General features: G+C 33.9%; 3 protein-coding genes and 2 non-coding genes across 5 annotated transcripts; 3 read left to right on the top strand and 2 right to left on the bottom strand.

Annotated features, from left to right (window-relative positions):
* Nucleotides 1–1,395: 1,395 nt before the first annotated feature.
* Nucleotides 1,396–2,556, bottom strand: LOC125810052 (F-box protein At3g07870-like). The gene has a single exon (XM_049489567.1). It carries the CDS (start codon nucleotides 2,554–2,556, stop codon nucleotides 1,396–1,398), a length of 1,161 nt encoding a protein of 386 aa, XP_049345524.1.
* Nucleotides 2,557–4,055: 1,499 nt separating this feature from the next.
* Nucleotides 4,056–4,127, top strand: TRNAD-GUC (transfer RNA aspartic acid (anticodon GUC)). Its single transcript has one exon. It is a non-coding gene; the product is annotated as a tRNA-Asp (tRNA).
* A 376-nt stretch (nucleotides 4,128–4,503) lies between these two features.
* Nucleotides 4,504–4,587, bottom strand: TRNAY-GUA (transfer RNA tyrosine (anticodon GUA)). Its single transcript is given in 2 exon segments — nucleotides 4,504–4,539; nucleotides 4,551–4,587. It is a non-coding gene; the product is annotated as a tRNA-Tyr (tRNA).
* Nucleotides 4,588–5,384: 797 nt separating this feature from the next.
* On the top strand, nucleotides 5,385–6,747 carry LOC125810061 (syntaxin-124-like). The gene is made up of 2 exons (XM_049489577.1): nucleotides 5,385–6,069; nucleotides 6,297–6,747. Exons 1-2 carry the CDS (start codon nucleotides 5,567–5,569, stop codon nucleotides 6,727–6,729), a joined length of 936 nt encoding a protein of 311 aa, XP_049345534.1. The 5' UTR covers nucleotides 5,385–5,566; the 3' UTR covers nucleotides 6,730–6,747.
* Nucleotides 6,748–8,379: 1,632 nt separating this feature from the next.
* On the top strand, nucleotides 8,380–10,237 carry LOC125810035 (pentatricopeptide repeat-containing protein At1g03540). The gene has a single exon (XM_049489549.1). It carries the CDS (start codon nucleotides 8,386–8,388, stop codon nucleotides 10,177–10,179), a length of 1,794 nt encoding a protein of 597 aa, XP_049345506.1. The 5' UTR covers nucleotides 8,380–8,385; the 3' UTR covers nucleotides 10,180–10,237.
* Nucleotides 10,238–13,876: the final 3,639 nt, after the last annotated feature.

The raw sequence follows: 13,876 nt of genomic DNA, 5'->3' as shown, positions 1-13,876 counted from the left end.
GTTGGATGAGAATTAATATATGGTATTTATGATTTATGAACTAGAACTCTCCATCATTATTTTATTACTAGTTGAATTTTCAATTATGACAAATGATTGAAAAACTGTCTCCTCCTCAAATATTTTCTAACTTTACTTCTTTGTTATTAATTGTTCTTCTGTAATAAGTGTTAGCCCCTAAATACTTCTAAATTAGTTTTAATAATGACAATTAACCAAAAGTAAGTTCGTAGGAAAAGAAAGAAAGAAACACATAGGTGAAATTCACCCAAGGACAAGAAGGAAAGAAGATCAGCCATAATCAATCAAGGATTTATAATTGAGCTAAATCGAGCATTATGCATTTCCCTCATCACACGTCAATTTCAACATTAGGGAAAAGTATGGAAATTCTTTGTATTTTTTTTATGACGACGGTGGTGTTCGGATCAGCTATCGCACAACTCGATACTTTCCACCTTCCACCAAGTATGGAAATTCTGCCTTATCAAATCACAATAGATGCAATGAGAAGGTAATAATGTGCGTATAGCAAATAGTCAGGCCACTACAACACCTTATTGCCTGCCAACTTTAGGTGAAAAGGGGTGCTGGATTTGGTAATCTTAAAAGGGCTAACCATATTTAGCTAAAAAAAAACAATGAAAACAAGCCGATAGTAAAATCATAGTAGACTAGACGGATAAAGACAAGGTCCATTGCTTGATTAGGATAAGGTTTCACAATAATAAGGAAATACATCAAAAAGTAACAAGATTACACTAACAACTAATGTAACACAAAAAGTGATTCCATGTAATTCAACATTCAGTACAATACCTTCTGATCAGATAGCTCTAAACAAGGTCTACCAAATTTGATAAAACATCTTCCACTTCCACTACCTTGAAACAACCATGAACTTTGGTAAAATGTCTTGCCTTCTGATCACATTCATCTTTATTGTATCGATAACTTCTGTAGTCCAGCTACTCATTCAGACCATAAATCTCCCATTCATTCCAACAACTCACCAGAAACGATACTGTTCCCTTTAAGCAAAATAAGTGATTCCACGTAATTTTGAACATAAAATGAGCGAGAGCTCCCTTGAATACGAAGAAGACCCCTATTTCGTCCACTATTTGGATCATACGAAACCAGATCATTGCTCCTAGTTGAAAACAAAACTTCACCGTTGTTCCTAAATCCAACTATTCTCTCCATACCTGCAACCAAATTTATACGATACAATCTACTCCAAGATTCCAAAACTCCATATTGTTTCATCACCCATACTTCACATGAAGCACCATCTATCTCCCTCTCATACTTAACAACAGCAAGTGATTCCTCAAACAACATAATCGATAACTTCTGTAGTCCAGCTACTCATTCAGACCATAAATCTCCCATTCATTCCAACAACTCACCAGAAACGATACTGTTCCCTTTAAGCAAAATAAGTGATTCCACGTAATTTTGAACATAAAATGAGCGAGAGCTCCCTTGAATACGAAGAAGACCCCTATTTCGTCCACTATTTGGATCATACGAAACCAGATCATTGCTCCTAGTTGAAAACAAAACTTCACCGTTGTTCATAAATCCAACTATTCTCTCCATACCTGCAACCAAATTTATACGATACAATCTACTCCAAGATTCCAAAACTCCATATTGTTTCATCACCCATACTTCACATGAAGCACCATCTATCTCCCTCTCATACTTAACAACAGCAAGTGATTCCTCAAACAACATAATCGATAAATTTGTTGCAATTACACCAACTAAAGCATCCGGCAACATAATCTCCCCAAACACCTCATCCGCTATACTAAAAGTCATAACTAAACTCCGAAGGTCACCACCATTCGCAACCAAATCATACGCAATCCAATGTACATTTCCATTTACAAAAACCTGAGACCACATAAACTCCACTATACAATGCTTAATCTCAACCCCAATCACTCTCCTCCAAACCCCACTATTAATCGAATAAATCTCAATCTCCGGAGGATCATTATACAAGACATCATCATTCTTACGATACACAAGTCTAACCAACTTATAGTCATCAGACTCACGCAAATCAGCACCAAATCCAAAAACAAACATATGAGGCGACTGAGGATTAATTGAAGGCATGGGTAAAGTTATAAATTTCTGAATAGAAGGGTTCCACAAAATAAGACTCCGCAACTCACCAAACAAATCGTCTGACAAACACAGGATGCCATTGCAGCTGCCAACAATTCTGAAATATCCAAGTGGGCAATTGAACGGGAAATACAGTTTCGATGTGAAATTCAAGTAAAAGGGTCGATTCTTAGAGTCTTCAAACAAGGAATAGTGTTCTCTATTGCAAGAACTGTCATAACGCCTAACAAAAACAGTGTCGGATTGTGGGGTTTGGGCGAAGTGAGCTGAGATGAAAGGAAAACTGGTGATGAGGGAATACCATGATTTGCAGACAACTGTGAATCGAATTAAAGATTTAGCTGGAAGTTTCAATAGGATTTCTGTCACAACTTCATGAGGAAAGTAGAAGGATTCAGAATCAGCCGCCATTGATTTATTCTGAGAGAGAGAGAGACAGAAAGCGCAAAAGTGTGTGTTTTATTTAAAAGGAAAGTACAATAATTAAACCCTAAAAGCTAATTAATTATATTTTTAACTCTAAACTTAATCCTATGATATCTTAATTAATCCAACGTATTAAATGATTCCTAAAGTATATTGCTTTAACTAGTACTCTTTTTGTTCCTATTTATGACACCGTTCAACTAGATATAAATTTTTCTTGGTTTTGGTTCTTTATAAACTTGGTATCTTAATTCTAGATTCAATCTTAAAACTGAATATGATTTTACTAGTTTATATGGGGACTAAAGAGCAATAAAGAATTGAAATAATCTTCCAAAGAACTCGTTTTATTTGACCATGGGAAACAACCACTGAATTGAAGCAACATAATTGTATCATTCACTATGTAAATGGACCAAAACAAAAAGACTTATGTTGCTACAAAGCCTCAAAGTTTATGTTTTTATGTGATTGCAACATCAAAAAAGGAAGTTTGAATTTTCTACGGAAACTCTTGATGGCGAGTGTCCTTGTATCCATTGTTTCTGTCTATCAAAAAATTACTGATCAATTTGATGAAGCCTATTTTCATGATCCTAAGATTCTTCATCTCCAGCATTCGTATAGCTAGTCTCTTCACTCAGGCAATTAATAAGGTCGATGAACATCTTCCTACTTGTGAGAAATGGATAAATCCATCCATGCCTTATTCAGGATTATATGAAATGTCAATCGTCAAATAAAAAAGGGATGAGTGGTCACTTTTATTATGGTCTCAGGCAATCTTTTTTTCAAGAGCTAACTTTTGAGGTTGAGTTAGGTTCAAGATCCATTTCTAACAACAATATGTTAAAACTTTTGACAAGTTGCAAACTATAGTTGTGACATTTTAGTTTCTTTAATGGAACACCCACAATTGAAAAGATCAATCACGATCTTCATACCTTATCAACACTGTTCCAAAAGGGGTTCAAGCATTTTAGTCCATTCAATGTCTTTATCAACTAAGTCCAAATTCTTTAGCAAGCAGCTCAATTTTGTTAATTTTGAGTTAGCTTTCTAATATAATTCAAAAGGCAATGAACTCCTCAAAATCATAATGACTCGAGAGTCCCGTGTGGAAGGATTGTCCCTCAACAAATCAAAGGTGCGGGGGGGGGGGGGGGGGGGGAACATGTCGATGACTCCAAGAGCTCTTATCAATGATATTGTTTGGCACTTTGATGTTGACTCATTACAGGGGTAGCAAAAGGTCCTAGTCTCGGTGATGCAAACAAAGAAAAGTCAATCCAAAACGTCACATATATGCGATATTTCATCATCAACTTGTGAGCATATATTTTTTAGAATCATATCTCAAATTAATCAAAGGAAATAGTATTAATCAATTATAACTAAGTAACAAATTTTGTTTAAAAAACGCACACCCAATTTTTATAAGAATTAAATACAAATTTAAAAACCAGTAGCTGATAAAACAACAAGTCGTTGTAGTATAGTGGTGAGTATTCCCGCCTGTCACGCGGGTGACCCGGGTTCGATCCCCGGCAGCGGCGTGTTTTCCACATTTTTTATGTAAACATTTCATTTTGATGGAATATATCTTTTTTTTTCCTGTTATCAAACGCTTAATATTGTGTGTTCTCAAACGCTTACTATTGAATATAGATAGGTTAATATTGTGTGTTCTCAAACGCTTACTACATAGATAAGTTAATATTGCGTGTTCTCAAACACTTACATAGATAGGTTAATATTATAAATTGGTCTGGTTCGATTATAAATTATTTCGTAAAAGAAGTTAAAAAACATTCCGACCTGCCGGACGCTTAATATTGTGTGTTCTCAAACGCTTACTATATAGATAGGTTAATAATATAAATCCGGCTTGATTATAAAATGTTTTGTAAAAAAATAAATTAAAAAGTAAATTCCGACCTGCCGGATTCGAACCAGCGACCTAAGGATTCCAGCAACAACTACAGTCCTCCGCTCTACCAACTGAGCTAAGGTCGGTTTTGTTTTTGATTTGGCTCATAATAATATACATAATCTATTTTTCCAATAATTTATTAGGAGAATTATACCAATAGACCCCTCTCCCAATAGAAAAATTGACATGAATATACTACCAAAAAATTATAAGATTTTCAATATCATATCGCTTTAGATGCGATCCTTTTTTTAAAATTTTATTCGAACACGAAATGTTTTGTACATCAAAACTGTTATCTTTTAAGTAATCTGAAGAGTTATTCGTGTTAAATGAAGTAGCAAGTCTTGTTCTAACGTATAATATGCCTTCTATCTCATTCTATGTTAATATGTGTTTGACAGGCCCAAAATTTGGAAAAGAAATTAAAGTTTTTTTTTTTTTTTTTGAAAAAAGATCTAGTTTAACTATGCCATAGATTCATATCATTGATGTTAAAATAAAAAAAATTAAATTAAATTATTTTTAATATACATAAAATATACAAACAGAATTCCATAAACATCTTACTATTTTCACTTAATACCATATTTTGTACATATAAGAGAGATGTTAATATCATGACATGCGTCTAACTTATATATCATGCATTGCGCTCTCACCACTAATATCACACTTATCTACAAGTTAAAAAGGGTAATTTAATTTCCTATTTGGTCAAATAATTAATAGAGGCAAGTTTCTTTATGTAATACCAAGTGGCCAAAAAACAACAAATCTTCCTATATTATCTATTGTCCTCAAGTTTGTTTTTGTGGAATTTTAATTACTACTAACAAGTGACTGGTTCACCTCTAATAATATTACTTTCAAATCTTCACCAAACAATGAGCTTGGTTTGTTATTTTCTCTTAATGAAGGCATTTCTCTTGTTGCCTTCTCTTTCTACTCCGGCGATGATTGATGAGAGAAGGCATATACAAGAGAAAAAAAGTAAGAGTAATTCAACCTACTACGAAAAGAAATAAAAGAAAAGGTGATTATTGAAAGTGTAGTGATAAAATGAATGACTTATTCTCTCCTTCGCTTAAAAAGTATCAGGACCTAAAACAACAGGTCCAGATGGATGATTTGGAATTAGGGACTGGGGTCACCGGTCCTTCTCAGAACGAAAGCATTGATCTTGCTAAGTTCTTCGAAGATGTAGAGAATGTGAAAGAGGATATGAAGGAGGTTGAGAACTTACATAAACGATTGCAAGAATCAAATGAAGAGAGCAAAACCGTCCATAGTGCACAAAAAGTAAAGGATATTAGGGCTCGAATGGACTCTGATGTGACACTTGTTTTGAAACGTGTCAAGATCATCAAAGGAAAACTTGAAGGCTTAGAAAGATCAAATGTAGCAAATAGGAAGAACTTGGGTTGTGGTCCAGGATCCTCTGCTGATCGAACAAGGACTTCTGTAGTTAGCGGTTTAGGGAAGAAACTAAAAGTTCTCATGGATTATTTTCAAGCATTGAGAGCGAAGATGAATTCAGAATACAAGGATACTGTGGCAAGAAGGTACTATTAGAAAGGTTTTCCCTTTGTTCGTTCCTTTTATGATTATAATAATATAGATAATAGGTACAATAAAACAAATGTGATATGACACAACCTAATTCTTTTCACCCTGTCTATTCATCTATATTTTCTCAACTCGATATTTAGAAATGTCTCTTTGTCCATAAATATTGATATCATATCAATATCCATTTCTCAATATAATTACTTAATTATGTCTTCAACAGGTACTTCACCGTAACAGGAGAGAATGCAGATGATGAACTTATAGATAATTTAATATCAAGTGGAGAGAGCGAGTCATTCCTCCAAAAGGCGATTCAAGAACAAGGAAGAGGACAAATTATGGACACAATTTCAGAAATTCAAGAAAGACATGATGCTGTGAAGGAAATTGAGAAGAATTTGATTGAACTACACCAAATTTTCCTAGACATGGCTGCACTAGTAGAAGCACAAGGACAACAATTGAATGATATAGAGAGTCATGTGGCACATGCAAGTTCATTTGTTAGAAGAGGAACAGAACAACTCACAGAGGCTAGGGAGTTGCAAAAAAGTTCAAGAAAATGTACTTGCATTGCTATTCTCCTTATCATTCTTCTTATTATTGTACTAACATTTCCACTTTGGTCACCATTAATTACTAGTAGGTTGTAGAAAATATTCAAAATTAAACACAAGAGAGACCCTTTTGAAAATATTTTTCTTGTAAGAATTTTTATTTTATTTTAGTCATTGTCATCTCACCTTTTTTTTTTGTTACAATACTTATACTTATAGAAGTAAATACTTATGTCTTGTTAATGGGTTCCCTCATTTGGTACATATATATTGTAATGCTTAAATTAATGTGTATAAAAAATGTGTAGTTAGAGAACACACTAACAAACAATACCATTTGTTTGATTGCAGACAGTGAAGTACAAAAGATCTTATGCAAATTAATATCGACTTATTATCGTATTATATATGTTCTTTGATAAAAAAAAAGAGAGAGTTATATATGTTCAATTAGAGTTTTTGGCTAAAATCGTTCCTCAACTATAACCTAAACCTAAAGTACATCCTTGTGTTATATAAGTGAACAAAAAACATCCTTGCACTATCCAAAAAGTTGCAAGATTCATCCTTCTGTCTATTTTTTAAGAAACTCACGCCATCAACAAAAAAAGGTGTCACGTCGAATGAATATATGTACACATGGTTAAGCTAGTCAAGTTGGGTGACTTTTTTAATTTATAGAAATTGAGGGTTTAAATCATCTTCAGACAAAATATATTCAAATTTTAAATATTCTTTGTAAAAAATATGACCAAATACAACTCCAACTTCAAAAATTTCATATAAAGTAATTATTATTTAATTTCCACAACAAAACGCCTACATAATTTCACTACATTTCCAGTATTTCTGTATATTGTATAAAATGTGAATTGCATTGTATATATAATATATACGTACTATATATATATATATATATATATTTTATTAGAGAAAATCTATAAATAGTTGCACGTAATATTTTTAAAATGAATTTTTTTACCTAATCTTTCTAACCATCGAAATCTACTGTATAAATATTTCAAAACTTAATTATTGTTGCAAGTCAATTTACTTGATGATGCAAAAACATATAAACTAACAACACACAAAATTTAAATTATGAGAATAAAATATTCATTTTCTATCCCTATTCTTATTCTTTTTAGGTAACTTTGATCTTCTTGTCGTGACTAGACATGACCAAATTAAAAATATTATATTTTTTTTATTGGTTCAATGAGTTTCTTAAAAAAATAAATAGACTGAAGGATGATTCTTGTTATTTTTTGGATAGTAAAAAATGTTTTTTGCTATTAGATTTGAGTCATAGTTGAGGAATGATTTTAGCCAAAAACTCTTTCAATTATGTACGATTGTCGGACCCTTTTCTTAGAGTCAAGCGATTTTTAGGTTTTGTCCTCGTTCCTCTCTTTCTATTAGGACACGAGAAAATATGTAAACACAACTCTTTATGATTTGAATGAAAAAAAGATAATCTTGTAGCTATCTCATAAATTCGATAATATTTCCTTCATCCATTTTTAATTGTGATGTTTTGATTTTGAAAAATCAAATCATATGGATTCTGATAATCAACATTTTAAGATGTATATTTTCGTCATTGATCAAAGATTTTACAATTTAGCTTCAAAATTGATCAAAGATTTTACAATTTAGCTTCGAAATTAACCAAGTTGACTTTCTTTAAGAGCTTATAAAAGGCCATCGGAGAAGCGCTAAATAAAAAAAATTCTTCTTCAGATAGTGTCAATGTTCTTGAAATTATTTGTTCATCGCCATTACAGCTCTGTTACTTTCTTCACAAATCCTCCCTCTAAAGAATCAGAAATTATCCATCTTTGCAGGTCAGGTTTACTCTCTCAAGCTATAAAGCTTCTCAAAACCACAGAAAAAATCTCCTCAAAACCAATCGTATATGCTACATTGATACAGACATGTACTAAATCTCACTCATTCAATCATGGGGTTCAATTCCATACCCATGTCATCAAAACTGGGCTCGAAACGGATCGTTTCGTTGGGAACAGCTTACTTGCTCTCTACTTCAAATTGGGTTCAAAATTTCTTGAAACTCGGAGGTTCTTTGATGGAATGGTGTATAAGGATGTTGTTGCTTGGTCTTCGATGATAACGGGGTATGTTCGTATTGGGAAGCCTAAGATTTCACTGGAATTGTATGGGGAAATGATTGATTTGGGTTTTGAGCCAAATGGGTTCACTTTGTCTGCTGTGATTAAAGCTTGTTCTGAGATTGGGAAGTTGAAATTAGGGAGTGGATTTCATGGGGTTGTGATTAGCCGGGGATTTGAAGAGAATAATGTGATTGTGAGTGCGTTAATTGATATGTATGGTAAGAATTATGCATCAGGAGATGCACTTAAGCTGTTTGATGAATTGCCTGAACCAGATGCTGTTTGTTGGACTTCAGTTATTTCCGCTCTCACGAGGAACGAATTGCACGAGGAGGCTTTGGGGTTCTTTTATACAATGCATAGGAAGAATGGGTTGGCCCTGGATTTGTTTACGTTTGGAAGTGTGCTGACTGCATTGGGTAATTCTGGTAGGACAAGGCAAGGTAGAGAAGTTCATGCTAAGATTGTGACTGCTGGTCATTGTGGGAATGTGATTGTCGATAGTAGTTTAGTGGATATGTATGCAAAATGTGGGGTGGTTGATGAGTCTCAGCGTGTTTTTGACCGAATGGATAAGAGGAATTCTGTTTCGTGGTGTGCGTTAATGGGTGGCTACTGCCAAAAGGGTGAGTTTGACATTGTTATTGAGCTCTTTAGGACGATGGGGGAGGTTGATCTTTACATCTTTGGGACTGTTCTTCGTGCCTGTGCAGGGTTGGCAGCGTTGAAGTCAGGGAAGGAAGTTCACTGCCAGTATTTGAGGAGAGGTGGCTGGAGTGATGTTATCGTGGAATCAGCTCTAGTTGATCTCTATGCAAAATGTGGCTTTGATAATTATGCCTATGTGATATTTCGCCAAATGAATGTTAGAAACTCGGTTACCTGGAACTCAATGATATCTGGATTTGCTCAGAATGGGAAAGGTGCAGAAGCTATTGCAGTATTCGAGGAGATGATTAGTGAAGGGGTTAAGCCAGATTATATCAGCTTTATCGCGGTTCTTTTTGCTTGTAGTCATAGTGGTATGGTTGATGAAGGGCGAAAGTATTATCTCTCAATGATTAATGAATATGGTATCAAAGCTCATATCGAGCATTATAGTTGCATGGTGGATCTTCTAGGTCGGGTTGGAGAGGTAGAAGAAGCTGAAAGCTTGATTGTAGGTTCGGAATTCAGAAACGATGCTTCCCTTTGGGCTACCCTACTTGGTGCTTGTACTAGCAGTACAAATCCTACTGCTGCAGAGCGAATTGCAAAGAAAATGATGGAACTAAATCCTGATTATCATTTAAGTTATGTTCTTCTAGCAAATGTGTACAGAGCAGTAGGCCGGTGGGCTGATGCTCTTGAGATTCGGCGACAGATGCAAGAAAAAAGAGTGAATAAGATAACCGGGAAGAGCTGGATTTAAACAAACACTGACAAGCCTTTTCAGTAAAGAGTTCTATCAGGACACCTCTACAAAGAAACATTCCAGCAAAATGCTCAAGCTGACAATGCAGATACATAGCTCATAGCACATTTATCAATTTTGTTCCTGTCAGGGTGACCCTTGTTTCGAGATGCAACTTGTATTCCTCTCGTGTATGGTAACCCTTGTTTCGAGATGCAACTTGTATTCCTCTCGTGTATGGGCGACCCTTGTTTCGAGATGCAACTTGTATTCCTCTCGTGTATGGGTGACCCTTGTTTCGAGATGCAACTTGTATTCCTCTCGTGTATGGGTGACCCTTGTTTCGAGATGCAACTTGTATTCCTCTCGTGTATGGGCGACCTTGTTTCGAGATGCAACTTGTATTCCTCTCGTGTATGGGTGACCCTTGTTTCGAGATGCAACTTGTATTCCTCTCGTGTATGGGCGACCCTTGTTTCGAGATGCAACTTGTATTCCTCTCGTGTGTGGGCGACCCTTGTTTCGAGATGCAACTTGTATTCCTCTCGTGTGTGGGCGACCCTTGTTTCGAGATGCAACTTGTATTCCTCTCGTGTATGGGCGACCCTTGTTTCGAGATGCAACTTGTATTCCTCTCGTGTATGGGCGACCCTTGTTTCGAGATGCAACTTGTATTCCTCTCGTGTGTGGGCGACCCTTGTTTCGAGATGCAACTTGTATTCCTCTCGTGTATGGGCGACCCTTGTTTCGAGATGCAACTTGTATTCCTCTCGTGTATGGGTGACCCTTGTTTCGAGATGCAACTTGCATTCCTCTCGTGTATGGGTGACCCTTGTTTCGAGATGCAACTTGCATTCCTCTTGTGTATGGGCGACCCTTGTTTCGAGATGCAACTTGTATTCCTCTCGTGTATGGGCGACCCTTGTTTCGAGATGCAACTTGTATTCCTCTCGTGTATGGGCGACCCTTGTTTCGAGATGCAACTTGTATTCCTCTCGTGTATGGGTGACCCTTGTTTCGAGATGCAACTTGTATTCCTCTCGTGTATGGGCGACCCTTGTTTCGAGATGCAACTTGTATTCCTCTCGTGTATGGGTGACCCTTGTTTCGAGATGCAACTTGTATTCCTCTTGTGTATGGGTGACCCTTGTTTCGAGATGCAACTTGTATTCCTCTCGTGTATGCATCCTTTGACCGGGTAAGCTTGCAAAGTTGCAGTACGAGTACTATTTATCAGAGTATCTAGCAATTAGCATTACAAACGCATACAAGGCCCTTGTAACAAGGGGGATATAGAAACTTCATAGCTCAAATGGTTCTAGTGACACAAGCCTTTTAACAATATTAGCTAGGTGGCAAAATCAAACCCAACCGGTCCAATCCGACCCAACTCATTTAGGTTTGGGTTGGTTATTGATCCGCCTATTTGTTAGCTAAATTAAGTTGATAGGTAACCCAAATTGATTTATGAGAAATTTTGTCATGATGTTTTTTTATTTTATGATTTTATATGTTATATATAGTCATAAAAAAGAAAGATTTTTTTTTATTAGGTACTAAAAGCTTATAAAATAATAAAGAGTAAAGGGTTAAAAGTACTCTCAACTTATTAGAAATGGTTTAAAAATGCTCCACTTCCACCTATTGATTTTAAAATGTCCTTAACGTTTTTTTTAAGTTCAAAAATACCCTAAAGATAACATAAATATGACATGAAATTTAACTAAACAAATGGTCAATTTTCATTGGTCCATCTAATTTCTTTTATCAAATAAAAGAAACCACCCCCCCCAACACCCAAACCCGTTTCTAATAAAGTGCAATTTAGTTGTTTTTTGGCCAAGTTAAGTGCTGCAATTTAACTGATGTTTTTGGAATTGAATGTTGTTTTATAAAGAAAGGAACATACGGAGAAGAAAGAACAGAGAAAAGCTTAAAACTATTGGTGAAAACGGGTTTGGGTATTGAGTGGGATGAGGCTTTTGTATTTGATTAAAAAGTTATGACCAAATGAAATATGGATTTCTTTAGTTAATTTTATGTCATATTTCTGTTAATTAAACGGTTTTTGAAAACCTAAAAAAATGTTAAGGGAATTTTTAAAACTAATGGATGGAAGGATGACATTTTTGAACCAATTCTAATAGGCTAAGGGCATTTTTGCCCCTTTTCCGAATAATAAATAAAGCTATTAAAACTTAGTAAAAATTGAGCGGGTTGGGTTATGACACATTACTAATCCGTTACTTAACCCGTTTTGACCCAACTCATTTTGGCCCAAACAAATTTGGGTTGGATTAGGTCTTGACTGGTTTATTGTCTTGACTTATTTAGATCCGCTCAAATTTAACTCAAATCGTGCGCCGCCGCTAATATTCAACCAAACTCAGGATCAAGGGCAGCTCAACCCTAAAGCCACTAAAGCAGTGGCTTTAGTCCCCAAAAAATAAGGGCCTCCAAAGAACCAAAAAAACCCCAAATTAAGTTATGAAAACGTATCGAAGATGCACAAAAAAGAAACAAATTTCAATAAGAGGCAAGATTAAACAAAATAGCGAAGTAGAATATAAAGAAATTATGTATTTATTGTTACTTCTCTCTAGTTTATTTTTAGTTGTTATGTATACTATAAATACTTGTTTTAGAATAGTTATAAAAAAAGGAACGGAGGCATTATTAATTAAAAAAATTAATAGTTTGTTGTTAATCTCTTACTAATTATTATGCACATATTTTTTGAAATTTTATTATTGATGTAATTATAATTAAAAATCATACATAATTAAATTTATAGTTTCTTTTTATTTCTTAATTTCTCTAATTCATTTCAATTTGAATCAACCATGCTTTAATATTGGCTTTGTAAGATTGTCAACCATCACTATAATATTGGTTTTTGTATTGAAAAATATTATGAAATATTATATAAGGAAAAAAAATGATACCCTAATTGACATATTAAGTGAAGTGAAGTCTTAATTTTATTTTAAAACATTTTTAGAATAATTTTGATAGTTTATATATTAATTGATTCTATTGAAAAAGTTTTCAAAACTATAATCAATAAAAGAGATTTAAATATTTGTGTTGTTATATAACGTATATTAATTTATATATGCTTATTATTTTCTTACAAAATATTTCAAGAAATGTTATACGGTCAATTGAATTTTTTTTTTATTAAATTATAATTAATTATAATTTTTCTTAAAAGTTATGAGAATAAAATATATATAAAATATTAAATAAATGTATCTCTTTTTCTAAATTTTGGCTTTACGGAGTATGTTTTTGTGTGACATTACAAATGTAGAATTAACAAATTCTTTGAGATTATTTTCAATGTCAGACATACGGTGGAAATATGTATTGCCCTTTTTTATGCGCTTACACAACAACATGTGTAACAATATGTAGTGCCCTTCTTTTTATGTGCTTACACAATAACAGGAATTACATGGTGTTCATCCATTATACTTGTTGTATTAACCTATATTTCAATTTTATAATCATATTTTCAATATATATTTTATAATCGCAATTAAACAAATTATAGATATAAATCTCTAATTAAGTTCAAATTATACTATTTTTTAAAGTTCCTCATTTAAAAAACTTTAAAATATTTGTATATATAAATAATAAAGTAAAAAAAAATAGATGAGAAAAACGAAATGAATTTACGTTTTTTTTTTGTTTCTCACTTGATATCCCA

The sequence above is a fragment of the Solanum verrucosum genome, unplaced genomic scaffold (assembly GCF_900185275.1).
Source record: "Solanum verrucosum unplaced genomic scaffold, falcon-dt-bn FXZP01000281.1, whole genome shotgun sequence".
NCBI lineage: Eukaryota > Viridiplantae > Streptophyta > Magnoliopsida > Solanales > Solanaceae > Solanum > Solanum verrucosum.
The sequence above is the reverse complement of the archived record's forward strand: the minus strand, read 5'-3'. Positions and strand labels throughout refer to the sequence as shown.

Bases quoted from the DNA above. Each gene is read 5' to 3' on its own strand.
- LOC125810061 (XM_049489577.1), top strand. From the start codon at position 5,567: ATGAATGACTTATTCTCTCCTTCGCTTAAAAAGTATCAGGACCTAAAA. The intron at 6,070-6,296 runs GTACTATTAGAA...TGTCTTCAACAG, and splicing joins AAGGATACTGTGGCAAGAAG to GTACTTCACCGTAACAGGAG.
- LOC125810052 (XM_049489567.1), bottom strand. From the start codon at position 2,556: ATGGCGGCTGATTCTGAATCCTTCTACTTTCCTCATGAAGTTGTGACA.
- LOC125810035 (XM_049489549.1), top strand. From the start codon at position 8,386: ATGTTCTTGAAATTATTTGTTCATCGCCATTACAGCTCTGTTACTTTC.